We start from the raw sequence: 20,588 nt of genomic DNA, 5'->3' as shown, positions 1-20,588 counted from the left end.
AGAAACGCTGATAGTTTATAAATTTATGTAACATTTCTATGAACATGTTATTGGCAGCAGTGTGCCAGTTACATTCAAATCTGAAACAAATAAAAGACAAAGGAGACAACAAACAGAGAGTTGACAGGTTTGATTAATTGCACAGTCAACATGTGGAAAAGATGTTTCTTCATATTGATAACTGAAGTTAATGTGTGGACAGAAACAGAAGAGTGGATGCTAAAAACTGCACCATGAGCAGCTGCTGCACGGGTGGACTACACCATAAACTGATATTACGCTACAACGATTCTTCAAGTTACCAAATGAAAATGATAAGCGATATAACAAAGAGGACTACAGTGGCAGTGCAATAGGTTTGAGGTTTGGCAGCACATGAGCTCAGATAAGAGCTCTTCATTACTCTTTTGAAATCCTTTATTGGACAGAAATCTGACATGGAGCTGGCGTCTGCAGTCATCCTGTTGTTCTTTAACTCTGTAATCTGGTTTCTCTTTGTATGGAATAAAAACATTAATCACTAAATGTTGTTTGTTCTCAGATTTAATGCTCTCATGTCTGAATGTTATAATGAGTTAAATACTGAGGCCTCCAGATTGTTTGCTACATCAAACTCTTCAGCCCACGACCCCAGAAATAGTGGGAATGCAGGAGTAGACCAATCCAAAACAAACAAGAAGGGACTTAAAAATTAATCAAGCAGATTGGTAGTAAATTTGACTTTCTGTGTGCACATGTTTCTGTGTTCCCTAAATTAATCTGCCTCCACTTATACTGTTGTTTTCCTTGTTTAGTCACCTCAGGGGTCTTTAACAAAGAAATGTTGAAAAAAAATGTGTTTGTATTAATGTTTTTCTATAATTAATGGAATAAGCTGTTGTAAATAGTTTTTGATTTCACTGGTCATTTCATGACCCCTTCATCTGTGATTTGTGACGTCTACCATAGAAACCGCTGACCTAAATAACTGGGAGTATATACACTTAAAAAAAAAAAAAAAACACCTTTTCTCATCTTACAAAAATACTATGACTATCAACTCCAAATCTTATACTTGTTTGTGTGGATTTATAAAAATTACAGACTGTGAATAATGTGAGTTTTGTCCACTAAATAAACTGTGTGCCTGTACTAAACCCAAAACATGGCATATACATTTTTATAGGGATTTTAAAGAGGTCCATTTAAAAGAAATCAACTGACCAACAGGATGTAAGAGAGTGTCTTCACACAGAGAGTAAATGTGATTTCAGCCAGGCTTCATTTTCATATTTGTTTCTTTGGCAGAGGACCAAAAGAAAACAAAGCCCTTTCAGTGTGTGTGTGTGTGTGTGTGTGTGTGTGTGTGTGTGTGTGTGTGTGTGTGTGTGTGTGTGTGTGTGTGTGTTCTACTTGAACACATTTTCAAACACAGGACATTTGTGTGTTTTGAGTTTCTTCAGAGCCTGTTTGAACTCCTTGCTGGACTTGTCCCACTTGTGTATGCCTGTCAGCAGGTACTGCTGCTCCACCTTGCGGCCCATGATCAGGTAATGGTTTCCCAGGTTGTCCAGCTGCTGGCAGGGGCAGTCTGCACCATTTTTCAGGTACAGCACCAGTGTCTTCAAGTCCTTTTTCTTCAGGTTCCCAGCTTTCACCATCTTCTTTCTTTTCTGAAGGATCACCTTACGGTCCATATTTTCTCGTGTCACCTCTTTGATTTTGGTTTTGAACGCTGTCATCACAAAAAAGAAAAACATATTACTTTACATATTTCTTTGTGTCTTTCTACAGGCCCACCATCGAGAGCATCCTGGTGTACTGTCTGTGTGTGTGGTACACCGGCTGCACAGTGGCTCAGAGGACATCACTGCAAAGGATCATTAACACAACTAAAAACATCACCGACTGCCCTCTCCTCACACCGGAAGAACTGCACCATTCCCGCTGCCTCTGACAGGTGGGAAAAATAACCCAGGACCCCTCTCACTCCAGACACCACATGTTTAATCTGTTACCGTCAGGCAGACAGGACAGGTCAATCACTACAAGGACAAACCGCTTCAGAGACTGTTTCTACCCAACAGAAGTAAGAGTCCTGAACAAAGGCTGAAATCACTGCCTCATGTGTCGTCATATAATTACAATATAACAATTACCTCATGTCATTAATGTACCTGAACATGGGAGCTATTTTGCACTTTTGACTGTTTTGCACTGACTGAAGGGCTCTTGCAATTTTGTTGCACTTGTTGCAATGACAAATAAAGTTCTATTCTATTCTATTCTATTCTATTCTATTCTATTCTATTCTATTCTATTCTCAATGACAATAAAGCAAGTGGCTCTGACCAAATTACAGCGGAGCATCTCAAGTTAGCTTGCCCAAAGGTTGCAGTTTTTCTCGTTTTGTGTTTTAATGGTCTAATATCCCATGGCCTGTTACCAGACTCCATGCTGTCTATTACTTAAGTACCTGTCATCATGGATAAAACGGGCAAAGTGGCAAGTTTAGACAACTACAGGCCTATTGCTCTTGCTAGTGTGGTAGCTAAGGTCCTGGAAGGGGTTCTCTTGGGGCGCATTTCCAAATGTATTAATTCTTCGGACAATCATTTTGGCTTTAAAGTGAAGTATGGTACAGATTTATGTATTTATGCTTTGAAAGAGGCTGTTGATGTATATAGAAGGAAAAATTCCTCTGTTATTGTAGGTTTTATTGATGCATCAAAAGCATTTGATCATGTAAATCACAAGAAGCTGTTTATTAAATTATTACATAAGGGAGTGCCTGAATACATTGTTAGAATTTTGTCGTATTGGTATGCTAATCAGAGTATGCAAGTTGGGAGACACAATGTCATCCCTGTTTGATGTTAGAAATGGGGTAAGACAGGGGGGTTTGCTTTCTCCTGCGCTTTTTAACCTTTACATAGATGAATTATCTCAACAACTGAATGGGTGTAAAACTGGTTGTGTGTTAGGAAACAAAATAACTAATCATCTCATGTATGCTGATGATTTGGTCATCTTTTCCCCAAGCAGTGCTGGGTTTCAGCAGCTACTTAATATTTGTTCAGAATATGGGGTTCAATATGATGTGCTTTATAATGCCCAAGGCTAAACGTAGCTTACAATGACGCACTTAGGATTATATTGAAGAAACCAAGGCGGACTAGTGCAAGTGAACTTTTTTGTAATGCTGGGCTTTACTCTTTAATGCTCTGTTGAGAAATCTGATGTATAAATTTATGTGTAGATTGACAGACTACCAGAACTCTATATTGGGGCTGCTGACTAATCCCCAGCTTAGCTCCATTCGATACCAGTCTCCCTGGTGGAGACACTGGTACAGATGTCTTTTATAATTAATGTCTATTTTGTGTCTATTAATGTCTTTTTATTGTATTTGTTGTGTTTATGGACTTCGAGTCTGGCAATAAAGTATCTAATAAGGTATCTATTCTATTCTATTCTATTCTATTCTATTCTATTCTATTCTAAACACCTGGAAGCTGTTTGTTGCTGTTTCTATTTGTAACTCATATTATAACTTATTTCAAATTTCATCCAGATAAGGATATTGACGTAGATTTGTATTCATGAGCCATGGTCAAATGTTTCTGGGGCAGTCAGGAGAAGAGATTTTTCAGTGACATAGCTCTTTTCTGTCCCTTGCCCATAAAAGAGGAGGCTGGTTCTTAGATGGTTCTCAAGTTGAATCAACACTGAACCAGCACCAGAGAAGGCCACATGTGTGGGTTATCTGTGTCTTTGTTATTGTTGGTGAAAGTTACACCAACACATTTAAAACTTAAAAACAGGGAAACCATGAATATAGAAGTTTGTTAGCTGAGATGGAAAAAGTTCTTTACAGATACTTTTTCTCTTACTGCCTGACTTTATCTTAAATTTCTCTTTTTCTATCAGTCTACCCAAATTTTACTCTTCTTTTTTGTTGGTTCATTTGTAGGGGTGCACCCATCACAATTTTCGGCCCAATCACTAATCACCGATCTTTGAAAAGCCTGACCTGCTGATACCAATTTTATTTTTTATCTTTTATAGCTGACAGCATAAACCTTTAATGTTCCAATCTTATCTTATTGAAAACCATTAAACAATACCTGTGAAACAGTAAAATCTGTATGTTTTAACTTAAACAACCAATGAAGTGTCCTGAGTTTTAGGTCTCAGAGCAAAAAGCACCAATGGCTGGCTGTCAGACCTTCCTGGAGGTTTATAAGATCAGTTTCATATGTTAGGATGGGTTGATCAACAATCCCCCATATAAAGAAATCAGCTCCAATCGATTGGCTGACTGATTGATTACTTCATGTCTATACATTTGTTTTATTTCATTCATTTATTCATTCATTGTCTGTCTTAGCTTCCATCTGTTTTTTTCTTTTATATTTCTTTGTTGGTTTTTCTGTCTGTCAGTCTTTTTCACTCTGACTTACTTTTATCTTGTTTTTCTTATTTTCTCTTCTTTAGTTCTTTTAATCTTTCTGCCTTTCTTTTTTCTTTCTTTCACAAAAACTGTATAATAAATTGGTACTGTCTCCGTGACATCACGCATAAGTTTCTGAAACAGAATTTTGACGCAGCCCCCTGATAGGGGCCATATTGGAAATGGGGCGGGCTTTGAGCCTCCACACAAACAGCTATAGGCCGCCTGCCTGTCAATCAGCTGAGCTGTGCCTCTGATTGGGTAAACTTGCATTCTTAATATTTTCTTCACAGCTGAGTTAGAAAAAAGAAATCCCCTCCCATACAGTGTGTGCTGCCAGAGACATGTTGTTGTATCAGGCTGTAAACATGTTTATTTCTGCTGTGAAAGTGGCTTTTTTGCTTGGTGTGTGGTTTCCGGTAAATGACATTGGGGATCTCACACTATCTGCAGAAGGAAATGTGTTTTTATGGTTGTGGGGCTGAGAGGAATCTGCGGTGTCGGAGGCGTTACAGATTTTGTTTAAATCAGAATTAAGTCATCTAATCCTGCCTCATCTGGCTTTGCTCTGAGCAAACAAATTTCCCAGACCTTTTAAATTTAGCAAGAGCTGAATACAAGTCTGGAAACTATTTATTTGATCTTTTATAAACATTACAATCAGTCTATTTCCAGTACTGCGCTGTTCCTGCAAACAGTGCACATACTTTGCTGCTCTAAAGCCATGAGTATATGTTCAGTTGAAGTCGTTCTGTCTCCATCCATCTCTCTACGTCTCACTTTCTGACACAGTAGCAACAGACGGCTGTCTGTGCAGAGCCTGCTCCTGCCGAGGTTTCTGCTGTCAGAGGGAATTCTTTCCTCTCTGTTTGTACTTGCTGGGAGCTGCTTTGTCAGGAGGATTAATGTTTGGTCTTAGTAAATAATCGTACAGATAGCACAGTTTAGACCTGCTCTCTCTGTAAAGTGTCTTCAGATAACTCCTGTGGTGCTGTACAAATAAAAACCCATGTACTCAGAACACCTACACACCCATGTACGCACACACACACACACACACACACACACACACACACACACACACACACACACACACACACACACACACACACACACACACACACACACACACACACATACACACATGCGCTGAGACTTGCAGCTCTCTCCCTGAGGCCTTGAACTGTCTCCAACAAATCTGAAAACTTCTGCAGTCTATGTTTTTTTCCCAACTCAGCACGACTGTGTTTTATTGATACGAACATTTGTGGTGTCACTCAGGAAGTTTTACAAATCTTTTTACAACCATAGCTCTGCTCTTGGACTATTACCAGTGCTCAGGGTTTGACACTTTGGTGGATTTTCCTGGAGGTCTGGATTGTTTTCATCAGGTTTTGAGTTCCCATTGGAAGAATTTTGTCTCAGACCTGGAAATCCTCATAATTTTGTGATCTTCACCAGAGTACACAGGAAATTATTTGGTACAAGTCTCCATGCCTGGAGACTCAACTGTGATTTAGCAACACTTGTACTATTTGATGCTAGAAGTCAGCATTAAAGAGGGGGTATTCTGCTTGTCCATACCTAAACCACAAAAACAGACCACATGAAGATTTTCAAACAAATGCATGTTCATATGCTGTAGAAATCCCTGAATCTGGCTTTAAACTGATTAAAATGCTTTGTTCTTAAAAACAGCATGAGATTTTCATGAGACTAGCTGAAATGATGAGGTCAGGCAAAAAGTAGTATCTGGCATGTCACTTGCGGCTGAGTGGAGTTTGCCTTGTGGCATATTCCCGTTTTCAAACTGGCATGCCAGCTGCATCAGTGGTATGCCACTCATCGAGGACCCAGGGCACCAGATTAGCCAGTTTGGAAGTTCAACCATGCTGCAGTCAGTTCTCAAATTCAGCATTTCTTGTCTTACTTTTCTGAGACTCAAGGTACAAATACAAACTCAGCTAAATGAAAAAAAAAAATAGTAGAATTGTCAGGATTTGCACATCAGTTATAAGATGTTCAGAAGAGAGCTTAAAATAGAATAAAGACAGAAAATGGTTCCAAAGATGAAACTCATGCAGACACGAAACACAAACTTTCTGATGGATTTTTAAGTTTTCTTTGATATCACACTATAAAGGTTGCTAGGCGCTGCCCTGTTGGCTATGTCTGTCTTTTGCAGCAGCTCTCTCTTCTTTGTACATTTCTTGTAATTTTTTCATCTCTTTTTTCAACATTTGGAGTGGATCATTACTTTGCATGGTTCATTGTTGGTCATGGACACCAAACTTTTTGTGTCTTCAGTGATATTTTTGCTACTTTTTCTACTGTTTGTCTGGAGTTCCTACATGTAACCATGGCCACATTGTTTACATGTGAACTCAGCTGTTAGCGGTCTGTAGCATGTCAATGCTAACTGGTGTAAGGCCTGATGTCTTCCCACAAGGTGAAGAGAAGGAGGTGAGGACAACGTGCTGGTTCTCAGGTATGAGCTAAGAAGTGAAGACGTGGACCTGTCCTTCCATCCATCGTTATTGGAAATGTAAGATCTATCTCCAATGAGATGGACGAGCTAGCTGTGCTAACCCAGCAACAGAGGGTATACCAGAAGGCAGAGCAGCATCATGCTATTCACAGACATGGCTAACGGAGCTAACATCAGACACCAACGCCACATTGGAAGAACTTCACCTGCTGTGAGCAGACAGGATCCAGGAGACAGAGACTGAACAGACTGCTGAAGAAGCTCAGTCCTGGACCCTGTGGAGGTGGAGGCTGGCTGAACTGGACAATGATGGACAAGCTGTCAGCATCTATTTTCTTATGGACCTTTTTGCACTTTCTATACACTTTCTTACTTTTCTTTTCTTGATTGCTGCTGTGACTTTAATTTCGTTGTACTTGTTACAATGACAATAAAGTTCTATCCTATTCTATTCTATTCTATTCTATTCTATTCTATTCTATTCTATTCTATTCTATTCTATTCTATTCTATTCTATTCTATTCTAAACACCTGGAAGCTGTTTCCATTAATCTAGTTTAATCAGAAATTAAGAGCTGTGTGTGGCTTGGTTCTTCTTAAAAAGTTACAATTCAAGTGAGCTTCACTTTTTCTTTTAAATACTCAGGTGTTTTTAATTTGTTACACTTTGTCTTTTAACAAGAAAACCCAGTTTGTTACCAAAGAGCTAAAAGTTTACTTGGAGTTTTTGATAGTAACAAGTTCTGATTTTCCCCTTATGTCAAAAAGAGATTTGCAGAGTCAGTGTTATTCTACCTCATTTGACTGTGGTGGTGTATGTACATAAATACCTCTGCTCAGAGTCTTCTTAGTGTGGTGTATCAGCATTCATCACTAACTGTGGCGCTCTTTCTCACCATTGTAGCTTGTATTCTGAAGTCAGATCCTGCACCGCCTCGGTCCCTGGGGTATTTTTATCTATGCAGATGTTCTGGGCATAATCCCAGAATACCTTTCCTCCCTGTAATTCCTGAAGGATGGATTCACAACCTCAGTTTGTTGGAATTTGTGATGTTTGTTTCTAAAGTCAGAGCTAATCTGGAAATGAAAAGCTTTTAGGTATTCTGAACCTTTTGCCTGGAACAGTCTACAGTCTGACTTTTTGGAAATCCTAGTTAACCTGAATGTTTTTAAACCTTTGTGAAAAGTTCGAATCCTGGCTTTTCCCATGGCAGCACTCCCTTGAAAAAGCAATTTCTGATCTGGAGGAGACTAACCTGGCCGAATGAAGGTAAAATAAAACCCAACAAAATACATGAAGAGTAAAAAAGTCTTTCTGTTAAGGATGTTCAGTCACTTCATGTTTTTTGTTTCATCAGAGTTGTCTCGAAACCAAGAGCTGCACACAGCTTTGTTCTTTGCCATTACCTCCGTCTGAACTTCAGATTGTTATGTAGCCTGACATAAATCCTCTTGATCTTTCAATAAACTCTGTTTAACCTTCTAATCTCCCAGTTTCCTCTAGTTCTCCTTTTAAAGCAGGGCAAAAGCCCCACTGTGGTGGTCCAAATCCCCACGCATGGCCTCCACCGTCCACTGTCAGTTATTGAAGTTTAGAAAGCATGGACAACCTTGAACAACACTTCCATGAGAATAAAAACTCCAGCAGTTTAAACTGACAGAGCTACTTGAGATAAATTCTCTGAATATGGACTTTTAGTCTCCAGTTGTTGTACTGTAACCTGGTGGAGAATAAAAATGTGCGTCATGCTTCCATCTTCCCCACAGCCCCCAAAACAAATTCCCCTTAATTCCTTCTTTAAACAGTTATACTTGGAATAGAAAGACTGATCTGTCTCTATAAGACACTTCAAAACGTCAATTAAAACCTGTATTATCACAAATTAAAGAGCTGCCAGCTTTAAGAGTGCACATGGGAGGGATTAAGACTTTCATCCTCTGTCTCCAGCCACAAAAAAACACCTTCTGAGAGGAGGCTTAGTGTTCAGTGAAATCACAAAAAATGGGCAACATTCTTCATCAGTGAGTCAGAAAAGCCGACATCTTCATGATGAATTCTTTCTCCTTGATGCTGCTTCATGATACCATCTCTTACTGGCAGTAGTTTTTATCCTGCTGTTACACTGAAGGCTTGTTTGAGGTGATATGTGTGTATGAACATGTGTGCAGCTATTTCTGGTCCATATGTATGTGCTCATCTCATGGAGGTAAGATTTTTAAACCTCTTCAAACTCGTGTCGTAGAAGTCCCTTAATCTGTCTCTTCATAGTTTAAAACGGTCAGAAGATCCTCACAAGACATGCTGAAATGATTACGTCAACACATGTGGCTCTCATAACTGGTTCAGGATACATTGGTTGGATGGGCCTCAATCACCAAGGTCTACTCCAAGGTTATTATAGTTTTGCATTTTCCTTAAGTTGATTTGAATTTTTATTTTGTTTTGCCTTGTTTTCAATTTCAGTTTAGGGAAACATTTTAAATTAGGGAACACATATTCACTTTTTATTAGGTGCTTACTTATATGCATTTACGTAGCACACTAGCCCTTTATTAGTATTTATTAAAGGGATAGTTCAGTTTTTTTGAAGTGGGGTTGTATGAGCTCTATGTGACCACTAAGGACATTAGATACAGTAGAAAGTTGTCTCCTCTCCCTCAGTAAGACACAGACTGTAATCGATGGTGACGAGGAAATAGACGCTAACAGGGAGAGACGGTACCAAATTCAAAGGCTATTTTCTCTGCCTACAAGAACTAAAATCAAAAAGTAACACCAAAGTTTTAGAATACGCTACAAAAAATATTTTTTAAGTGCATTAAGTCTTCAGAAATATAAACATTTATCCGGACCTAACTAACTGGTCATGTGTCCTTCCGTGCAGCGCTAGTGCGCTCCGTCCCCCTCCTCCTTTCAGCTGTAGGGAATTTAAACAAGCTATGCTTCGGGCGCCGGTTTTAGCCTCGTGTAAGTTTGATCAAGTATCGTAATTCTTTTGTTTGTACTCTCAGGATTGTGAGGCAGCGTAGGAAATTCAAAATGAGTGACTATGACAGCAACAATGAAGTTTCATTCACTTTGGAACCAAAAGGATACCTGTATGAACTGGAGCACACAAAAGAGGAGCTGCTACAGATGGCGACTGAAACGAATACAGAGGAAACAAAAAGGATGTCCAGTGTCCGTTGATGTTTCCTCTGTATTCCTTTCAGTCGCCATCTGTAGCAGCTCTTCTTCTGTGTAGCTGCTCCAGTTCATGCAGGTATCCTTTTGGTTCCAAAGTGAATGTAACTTCATCGTCGCTGTCATAGTCACTCATTTTGAATTTCCTACGCTGCCTCACAATCCTTAGAGTACTCTTAAACTGTGGCATTACTTTTTGATTTTAGTTCTTGTAGGCAGAGAAAATACCCCTTAAATTCGCCTAAATTCACCATCGATTACAGTCTATGTCTTACTGAGGGAGAGGAGACAACTTTCTACTGTATTTAATGTCCTTAGTGGTCACATAGAGCTCATACAACCCTACTTCAAAAAAACTGAACTGTTCCTTTAAGCACTTATTATAACCTTCTTCTGCATAGCCTTATCCTACCTCTATTACAATATAAACTAAGAATTTTCATTATATTAACTCCTAATAATCACTTACTTTGAAACATGTCGACTCTTTAGACGTTAAAGAGGAAAGTAATGGTGGTTAAATAGCCTCATTGTATTGAGGATTTACACTTGTCCAAAGAATAGCTGAGGTCTAAGGAGTGCTTTGTTCAAACATTTCCTTTTGTTATCATCAAAAAATATGCCTGACCTGAAACAACTTCTTTCTTACTCTTACCGGGAGCCTAACAAGCTTTAATTAGACATCTTTGAAAGCAGATGATATAACTGATGTAACCCCATGAAGCACTGTGATGTGAAACCTGAGCGTTTCAGCGATGACGGTATTGTTCATGCACGTTATGTTATGTTTGCAAAATGATGTTTGAAGGATGCTTACCGAACTCGCTGGCACACATGTGCTCCAGCATGGCATCTGTTTTCATTTCATCGTCACATGGAGGGCAGATGGGAGAGTAACCTGCAGAGAGAAGAAGAGAAATGGACTGAAAATGAGGCCAAACCATCACATTTAAGTAGGGGAGAATGGGGTTGGTTGTCACACTTATCATATCTCGCCACCAGAAGGGGCTGAATCTTCATTTGTGTTATGAGTCAGGCAGCTGAACTTGAGGTGAGAGGACTTTTTGTGATTTTACTGTCAAATTGTCAATATTTAGCTCCTAAGTGTTTTCTTCTTTACTTTTTTCACAAAGAGTTCAAACAAAACAATTGTTGTCCTAAAAAAGTGTGAAGGAAAACAGTTTGATAGTGATAGTTGAGATTGCTATTAGCTAGCTGACTAGTTTGTACACGGTTGTTAGCATTGATGCTAGCTAGTGGTCCAGGTCGCACTCTCTGAGACTCGCCCTCGCAGGCCTCCGCCCTGTGTTCAAATCCAGCCTGTGGCCATCAGGCATGTCACTCCCTACTCCCGCCCTGTTCCTGCTCTATTCTCAGCCCTTTCCTATCACATTAAAGGGGCTGAGAGGAGTTTCTAAGTGATCTTACAAAAGTCCCCCTTCTAGATATATGCCAGATCATAACCCACACTTTAAAATTAGGTTTACATCGCCAATATTGCTGGTTACAGGTTATTTTAAAATTCTACTTCTTAGCTCAAACAGGAGATCTTTGTTTTTCTCTGCTGAAAATGATTTTTTGGATAAGTTTTGTAGTGGTGGTGGACACTGGAGCCTAACTGTCAGAAAGAAAAAGGACAGAAGAGTAGAAGAAAGATTAACAGGAGAGATATACAGTCCTAGCTAAAGGCTAACACAGGAGCTAAACTGTTTGTTCTAATGTTTATTCCAACCCACAGTCAGCAGTTATTCTGCAGTGGTCTGTTCAAACTTGAGAGTCTATCAATAAATGAAGAGTGAGGTTACGTTAGCTCTGATTGGTAGATGACTGGCAGGACACAACCAGGATTCACTAACGTTACACATTGCGGACACGTCATGGAGCATCGTGCTCTCAGCTGTGCTAAATATAAACAGCTACTAAACTACTGACAAACTGACAGTGTTTACTTGTTGTTACCTTAGCCTACAGATTAGTCGGAGCACTGGGCTGACGATAGCGCTAGCCAGCTACTACAACCTTAGCTTGTTGTCACATTTCAAACTTAAGCACTATATACCTCTTCTGATAAATACCTTTCCTCGGTGCGTTGAATCCAGTAAAAAGTTATTTTTAACAAAGAAAATTTGTTTCAATCCGATCTCAATTTAATTCTTGAACAAACACTCCCCTTGCTAAAAGTAACTTATGACAGTGTGCGTAAGACTCCAGGCTAGAAGGTGGCGAGCCAGTACAATTAAAACAGATCCTCTTCATAGAATCTTTAAGGGCGTAAAAAGCTTTCAAACAAATATTATTGTGTTAGCCATCACCATGATGGGGATGATGCAGTTGGACTTGGCAGGTCTCGGTATGCCTTGGCGCTCAGCTAGGAATGGGTACCTTTCACATTTAAAACGATACGGTACTGATGCCCAGTACCTGGCAATCGGTACTGGTACTCAGAGGTACTAATTTTCAGTACTTTTTTGTGTGTATGTGGTAAAAAATATCATTTTTTAATAACTTTTTTTTTTTTTCAATTTAAGATATTTATTAGGGGTGCACCGATCACAATTTTCTGGCCGATCATAGATCAACGATCTCTAAAAAGCCTGACCTGCCGATTCCTATTGGGGCCAATACCGATTTTTATTTTTTATAACTGAAAGCCTATACCTTCAATGTTCCAATCTTATTTTATTGAAAATCATTGAACAATACCTGTGAAACAATAAAATTTTTATGTTTTAACTTAAAAAACCAATAAAGTGTCCTGAGTTTTAGGTCTCAGGGCAAAAAGAAACAATGACTGGCTGTCAGACCTTCCTGGAGGTTTAAGATCAGTTTCATATGTAAGGAGGAGACGATCACCAATCTCTGATCACCGATCCCCCAAAATAAAGGAAACTGGCACCAATCGATCGGTGCATGTCTATTATTAATCCTTCTTCAATCTATAACCTTGAAATGCTGTGTTCATGTCCAGTATGGGAAATCACTATCGGATACTTTTGACAGAATTCAGTCGATATCTTTAAAAGTACCTAATTCGGTACTCATCCCTACATTAAGGGTTAGCAAACTTCACCCGTAAGAGAGAGGTGAATAGCGAAAGATGACAACTAACTGTGTTCTCCCCTATCAGTGATACCAACAATGGATCAATCTCATGACTCCTTACACTCAGAGGATGTTCTTCAGCGAATACAGATCAGAAAGGAAGAAAACAAAATAAATGTGTTGGATGCAAAAGAGGATTCGAGTAGATTCTTAGAAAAATCACTGATTCGGTTGTTTTGTTTCAGGAAGTCTTAACTCTCTGAATGCAGCTCTCCTGGCCTCTGAGTCCTGCTCTCCTCTGTGCTCCACACTCTGATGACCTGACTGCGGTGAGGAATGTCTTCAGCTTTTACAGCCAGCAGTCACTAAAAGCAGCAGTAAACAACTCAAACTCACTCTCCTCTTGATTTACACAGTTTTCAACATGTTTCTTTGCTTCGACGTGCTGCATCATCACCCTGTCTTGAAAGGAACGGTAGTAGTAACGCTTAATCCCAGCTCTGATGAATGCTCTGACATTCCTACAAAAAAGGTAAAAACTGAGCTTCCAAGACAAAAACAACAAGAAAAAAAAACAGAAGACAAAAAGAAGTTTCTGCCAAAAAAGTGTGACGTATCTGCAAACATGTTTCCAACAGGATTTTTCAATTTATACTAATACTGATGGATCTCTTCATGCCAAACAGCTGAGTCACAGTGCTCGGCAGCATTCAATTAAAACCCACAGCGTGGAAGTGTCACGGTGGGTCTGTGGATGGAGTGAGCTCGGGGGTGACAGAGAGGAAAGCAAATAGTTTTCCTCCAGTTGCCAGTTGTCTATTACAAGTGTTTTGCGAAAGCTTGTTAAAGTTGCACTGAAGTGCAAAGAGTTTGTGAAAACAGACTCTGTTTGCAGAGTCACAGGGTTACTTCGCCTATTGACAGCTCCTCTCTGTAAAATGAAGGATAATCAGCCTGGATTTAGAGCAGAGGGGGGAAATTGTTCACAGACCTCTATTTGAAACTGTTGAGGGGTGAGGAAGCAGTGTTTGTCCTCGCGACTAGATTTCAACATTTTCCAGTAATTATGAAAAATGAAATACTGCGTCACTCTGAGTTATGAGACCGCAGCTTCGAGGGGCTTGCTTTTGTGTTTCGTTGTTTTTTAAAGAGCAAGTTTGTAGAATAATAAACAAGCAACATCTGAAAACTATGCAGCTCTGTTTAACTCTCTGGGAAGGAGAGCTCCTCAGAACACCAGGGGTAGAAGTAGCTGAATTTATATACCCCACTTACTGTACCTGGGTAGCTTTTTAGAGTACTTCTATTCCAGTATGTTTGTGAAAACATTCGCGTTTTACTACAGTTTACATTTCCTCAATTACTGTTTTAAAAAAAAGAAGCAGAGGGGATCCAAGTTGTCCATCAACAGTTTGCCTGCAGCTGATTGGCTAACATCTCCAGTCAGGTAATCAGATGAACTTACAACAACAATAAACTGTTCCACAGGTTGGTCTTCCAGGTCAATTACTGCTCAGAGAAACAGAGATTTGATGAAGCTGACTCCTCTTTTCAACCACAGTCAGCTCCAATGTGAGCCCTAATCTGATTCTGATCAGAACAAGCTGTTCTGCAATCTGGACACTTCAGAGAGGGCTTTCACACTGGCACTGTTCTGGTTCTGGGACTAGTTCCTTTCTAAATTCTCAGGACCATGGTACTTTCTAGCAAACCAGCTGCTTACAAACCAGTTTAAATAGGTTGTAATGGAGCTTTCGAGGCCACCCCTAACTCGTATGTTTCCCAGTTGAAATCTCCGAGTTCCAGGCAATTTACGACTTCCGATTGAGCGCAAAGAATTCTGGGATGCTAACAAACCAGCGTTGCAGAAATTCTTAGATTTATTCTTGGTCATTTCACTTACTAAAGGAGCCTGCAAGTTCTTTATTTAAGTGAAAGCGAGGAGGGGAAACGGCGCATGAGGTATTTACTTTATATAAAGTATTTATATATAATATAATATATATATTATAATGTAATATTTTACGGTATATGTTGTTATTTTAAAGTGTATTTTTTGTTGATAAATGCACTGAACGCCAGAGTTGTGCAATGTGTGAACATCAGACTACAAGTTTACACTTGTAGCCCAGTGATGATAGCTCTCTCTCTCTCTCTCTCTCCGTCTCTCTCTCTCTCTCTCCCTTTCTCTCTCTCTCTCTATTAGGTATTTCGTGTTAGTGACACATTTGTCCACGGTCACGGACACATAACAGATTATAGTACATAATGGTGTGTGTAAATTGTGATTGCAACGTTCGAATTTACTTTACATTGTTGTAAAGTCTATTTCTCAGCGTGTGTCACGCGTCCATAGAGGCTGCCATATTGTTTTGGCATAGATGTGATCTCACAAGTCGTAACTCGGAGAACATCGATCTGGTACGAGTCCACGGGTCGTAAGTTACGAGTTCGATATATGAGTTACGGGTTGCCTCGAACACACAATAAGTGGGAGGGTGTTGATCTGTGTTACTTAGGTGGAAGTAAACAACACTCGTCTTTTCAATACAATTAAAATAAAAACAAATGTCTGCTTTAAAACAAAAAAGTAGCATGTCTTTATTGGTATAAAATGTAAATGAAGACACGCCACCAAACCAACATGACTGTAAATGAGTTATATACCCCAACGTAAAGCGACGCTTGAAAGTAGAAAGGACCTCTTTGTAAATTCTCAATTGTTTGTGTTCCTGACTTGTGCTGCTAACGCAATTCTTTCCTTGCATCCTTCCCTACATGCCCACCCACAATGCTATGGTTCTAAGCCAGCTGTGAAACAAATTTTCAGGTTACCGTTTTTTTTCCAGTCTGGCAGGTTCAAAATTATGTTTGGGAACCAGAGCTGGCATGAAGCTGCCAAAGCCCTCATAAGTGAACTCTATCAGGCTGTGATTTGATGTACAAAGTGTCTACAAATGTCAAAATGTAACAAAGAGGCAACTCAAATATTCAGGAAGTTCAACCTAAATCTATGTTGTTCTCACATTAAAGCTCTCTTGTCGGTTTGACTTTAACTATCAGCATAGGAAGAGATGATCTGACTGCATTCAGAGCTCATATCTTGCTGATATCAACTCCCCTCACTCCACACCCGGGATTTATAAAGAACTTCTCAGCACTGGGGATGGTTATCCATAACCAGTTCCTGTTAAAAATCAATTACAAATGGTCCGATCCATCCACCTCGTCAATTCTTTACATTACACCAGGACGGCCAGACCTCATGGTGACGTCACATGACATGCCACACATCAATCACGCTTGTCAGCCAGCAGCAGGATTTCCAAGACACTGGCAGAGACATCAAAGCGATCAAATGCTTGGCTTCACTTTACCAAAAAGGATGCTAAGTAGTGCTGCACAATTTGGGGAAAAGGTGCGATTTGCGATTAGGTAGACAATATTGCGATTGTGATTGTGTCTGCGATTTAATAAAAAAAGTTATGTCATGATGAGTCTACAGATTTGCTTGGTTATCATGGAGAAAAATCTGAATTGCATGTGCTGACATTGTGATTGCGATTGCGATTGCGATTGCGATTGCGATAATCGTGCAGCCCTAATGCTAACAATGCAAAGAGTGATTTGTGCAACGCTGTAATATGCAAGGATGGCAACACCACCAACATGTTAAAGCATAAAATGTCATCAAAGTAACTAAACTCATACTTGATTGAGGTGTTTAGCTCTCTTCACACCTCTTCACAGAGTAACACTCAGTTCTTCTTTACACAGGTTCACTCTGCAGGTACCCTGAGCACTGACGCTGAGAGATTAACTCACACCTCACTGAAAATCATCTAATGAGGTTATTTAATGCTGTGAAGACTAAGATGTAGAGTTCATGTCTTATTTTAAAAAAATGGTCTCAAAATGTGCCACATTCACCTGAAAAATGTCTTATTTCAAGGTATTCAAACACAAAAGTTGCTCCTGAATTACTTGTAGAGTAACAATAAAATCTGCCAATGAGGGAAAAAGAAGGAGCTTGTTCAGCTTCTTGTATTCAGGTGTTAGTCTAGCTCAAAAAACTTGACAATCGAGGATGTTTTAAACACTCTTAGATTCCAGTTTGTTGCAGTGCAGATGAACAGTGACATGAGTTAAAGTTGATGATGGGAACTAATTTCTTTCTCATGGTGTATTCAAGTGAATGAGTTTGATTTGCTGTATAAATAAATAAAGGATCGATTGCTTAAGAATAGGAATAAATCATAATTGTATGGCCCTTTTAAGAGGTACTCAAAGATGCTTGGTTAAATGCTTAGAGAAACTGAAATAAACCTTAAAATGGAATCTACTTTGGACCAAGGTTTTTTTATTGACAACTGCTTTAGTTTTTTCCAAAACTTCATGCTTTTTCCTCTGCTTTTTCAGGATTTATCTAGTATTCTCTGCTACCATAACATCACAAGACCAAGGACATGTAGCTTCTCGGCTCAAGAGACACAAAGTGATCAACTTCTGTGAATTAAACTAACTGTTAAGATCATCTGGAGGGGGTTAGCCTTTATGAAATCAAATAGAGACTGAGGTTTTAGGGCAATCGGTAGTCCAACATCAGATGAAACCAACAATATCTGCAGCCTCTGCACATGGACTTCTTTTCCACCAACTGAGCCAAAGCAGAGCCCCAAAAGTAACACATCCAAACTCAGTACCTCCAACTGCAACCTGGTTTTCAGGAACCATTGTTGTAAAGACACAAAAGAAGACAAAGAAGGCTGTTTACAGAAGCAGAGAAGCTAAAGGCAGCTTAAGTAATGTTATGTGCACTAATGAGGTAATACAATGATTCAATACACCAGCACATAAGTGTTAACGCTAAGTTTGAGGAGGCTGCAAACACATCAGGCCCAGACCTCATCTGTGAGGAGAGTGAGAGCACGTCTGACTGCTCTGGACTGACACACACATCTGTTGTTTGGTTACTGCTTGGTGCTTGTGGGCCCTGAACAAGCATTGTCCCTGAATTCCACAGAAACCGTCAAACAACAATGATTTATCTGCTGAATATTACAACGTTAAATCAAAATCACAAGTGACCGGCCTGACATTCTCATCAAACAGAAAAAACTAACCACATCGTGTTTTCTTTTGGGGAGCTTGGAGGGGGAAGGTTTGAAACTGAGATCACAGCATGTCCCCCACAAAAGGCTGCATTTGTTTGTGTTGGGATTTGCATCTGCAAGCGCACCGTCACCCCTGAAACAACATTCTCAAGCCCATCTAACTGCACCCCGTGTCTGTTTTTACACGGCGGCAAAAGTGGGGGCTGTTAGTTTTCCCACTCTGGTTAGTTGCTCTCTTGGTTGAGTGGTTGGCGGTCGGATAGGTCAACAAACCCCTTATGGCTGAGACCAACAGATGGAAAAGTCAACAGAAAACCAAAGTGGGCTTCTTTTTTAAAGGCACTGAATTAATGTCCACAGCTCATCTTGGGGTTGAGGGTTTAATGTGTGGGTGTGGAGATTTAGAAAGTGACTGTTCCTTCAATTATAGTGAATTTAGGTAACCTACAATTTTATTTCACTGACGCTCATAAACCTTTTAACCACAGCAGTGTGTGGAAATCTTCACATGAGAATTATATACCATAAAATGATTACTGCTTACTAATAATGAGATATACTACTCGAATAATACTATAATATAATAATTATTGCAGCTTGTTAATTTTACTACAAGTTGTAATTTAATGTTAGATAAATAATCATCATCATTTAAATCATTTTAAACTTTGAAGACGCTCCTCTGAGCACTTCCAACCCAAGGAACAGATCAGTGAAGCCTCAGCCCAGCATGACCCTGAGTTTCTTACCTGTGGGCCTGGTGGCCTCGGTGGCGTTGGGCTGCGTCATGGCAATGCACACATCATCCTGGGGGAACTTGTCACAGGTAAGCATCTCCGGCCAAGGGAACCCGAAAGCCGCCATGATGGGGGTGCAGGCGTCCCGCACGGCCTCGCACAGCCAGCGGCACGGATAGATGGGCCGCTCAAGGCACACGGGTGCAAACAGCGAGCACAGAAAGACCTGCGTACCCGGATGGCAGTTCTTGTGCACCAGCGGCACCCAGCTGTTGGCCTGCTGCCTAACCTCGGCCATGGTTTCGTGCTCCAGTAGGCTGGGCAGCAGCATCTGGTTGTAGCCTACATTGTGACAGAGCCGCAAATCCTCCGGGATGTCCACGCACTGTGGAGGCTTGCCGTAGCTGCGTCCGCCGTCATACGTGTCCGACTTCCAGCCAAGGTACTCATACTCTGAGGCGCTGCAGGATGACATGAGCGCCAGGAGAGCAGTCAGCTGGATCACCCTCCATAGCGACCCAGAAGCAGACTTCATGTTTTCTTTTTAAAGTAATGTAGCACGACGCTGCCAAGACGAGCGATTCAACACTCACTTCATGCATTAACTCTGCTGAGGAACAAGGAGCAGATTTAGAAAACCGGAGCTCTGCTGGTCGACTTTGTGGATCGGGTGAAGTCAGCAGTCTTCTCTGGCTCCGGCCCCTTAGCGCACCTCCGCTGCGTGTGGCTCCTCGGAGTGTCTGGCGAAGAAAAACGCTCTGCCTGCGCTCAGCTTGGAAACAAGAGGAGACTGTAAAGTACGCTCCGGCCAATCGGAGTTCGTCTGCGCCTTTTGGCTCACTGCTGACAGTTCAACAAGCTTAATTACCAAGTGTGTAAAACGCTCCAGGAGCCAGAGACCCCAGCCCCTGCCCCCATTCACTTTTAAAACAATAATTTAAAACTCGCTGGGAACAAATTGAGGCCATATGACTACATTAATGGCTAAGTTGTGCAGCATATCTGGTCTGCAAGAAACCAGAAATATCTTGATGATGTGCATTGGTGTAAAGAGTTATGAAGTGTTTTATCTGAAATAAAGATGCCAAAGAAAAGGGGATAAGCCAGAGTTCAGCTACAAGCAGCACTGAAGGGGTTTTTGTACTTCATCATGCGTGGAGCAGCCTCAGAGCCTATCAGTCAAAACTTTGTGTGTGTGTACCAAGAACTTATCATACAGCACAATGATCATTAAGTCAGTATATCAGGGGATATCTGTTTGATTCTGTTCTCCTGCCACATCATTAAAGAAGAAAAATTCAAAATTCAGAGTTTGCAACCGGATTTGTTTGTTGGTTTTACAGCTAACAAAAAACTCAGTTTACAGTGATTTTTTTTGTTTGTTTGTTTCTAGGATGAATTCAGTAATGGCAATTTTAAAGTTTCTTGTATGAACAATTTGTATCACTGAGGAAGTAGACATCTGCTGTCATCTGTTACATGACACTGATTTGATAAAGGGAAGTGTTACTCTGCATTCAGCATAAAATCCAGACCTCTAATTGTGAAACTTGTTTTTCTGTTGACCTCTGTTTGACCTGTGTGACACTGT

At 40.3% G+C, this 20,588-nt stretch overlaps 1 protein-coding gene across 1 annotated transcript; it reads right to left on the bottom strand.

The window, feature by feature from the left end:
- Window positions 1-830: 830 nt before the first annotated feature.
- On the bottom strand, window positions 831-19,830 carry LOC141789836 (secreted frizzled-related protein 1-like). The gene is made up of 3 exons (XM_074669313.1): window positions 19,010-19,830; window positions 10,922-11,002; window positions 831-1,714 (listed from the first exon to the last, which is right to left on the bottom strand). The coding sequence occupies exons 1-3, from the start codon at window positions 19,530-19,532 to the stop codon at window positions 1,389-1,391; spliced, it is 930 nt and encodes a 309-aa protein (XP_074525414.1). The 5' UTR covers window positions 19,533-19,830; the 3' UTR covers window positions 831-1,388.
- Between the last annotated feature and the right edge of the window lie 758 nt (window positions 19,831-20,588).

Source organism: Halichoeres trimaculatus, unplaced genomic scaffold, assembly GCF_033239565.1.
Source record: "Halichoeres trimaculatus isolate MK-OKI-2021-1 unplaced genomic scaffold, fHalTri1.1 fHalTri1_scaffold_5, whole genome shotgun sequence".
Lineage (NCBI taxonomy): Eukaryota > Metazoa > Chordata > Actinopteri > Labriformes > Labridae > Halichoeres > Halichoeres trimaculatus.
The sequence above is the reverse complement of the archived record's forward strand: the minus strand, read 5'-3'. Positions and strand labels throughout refer to the sequence as shown.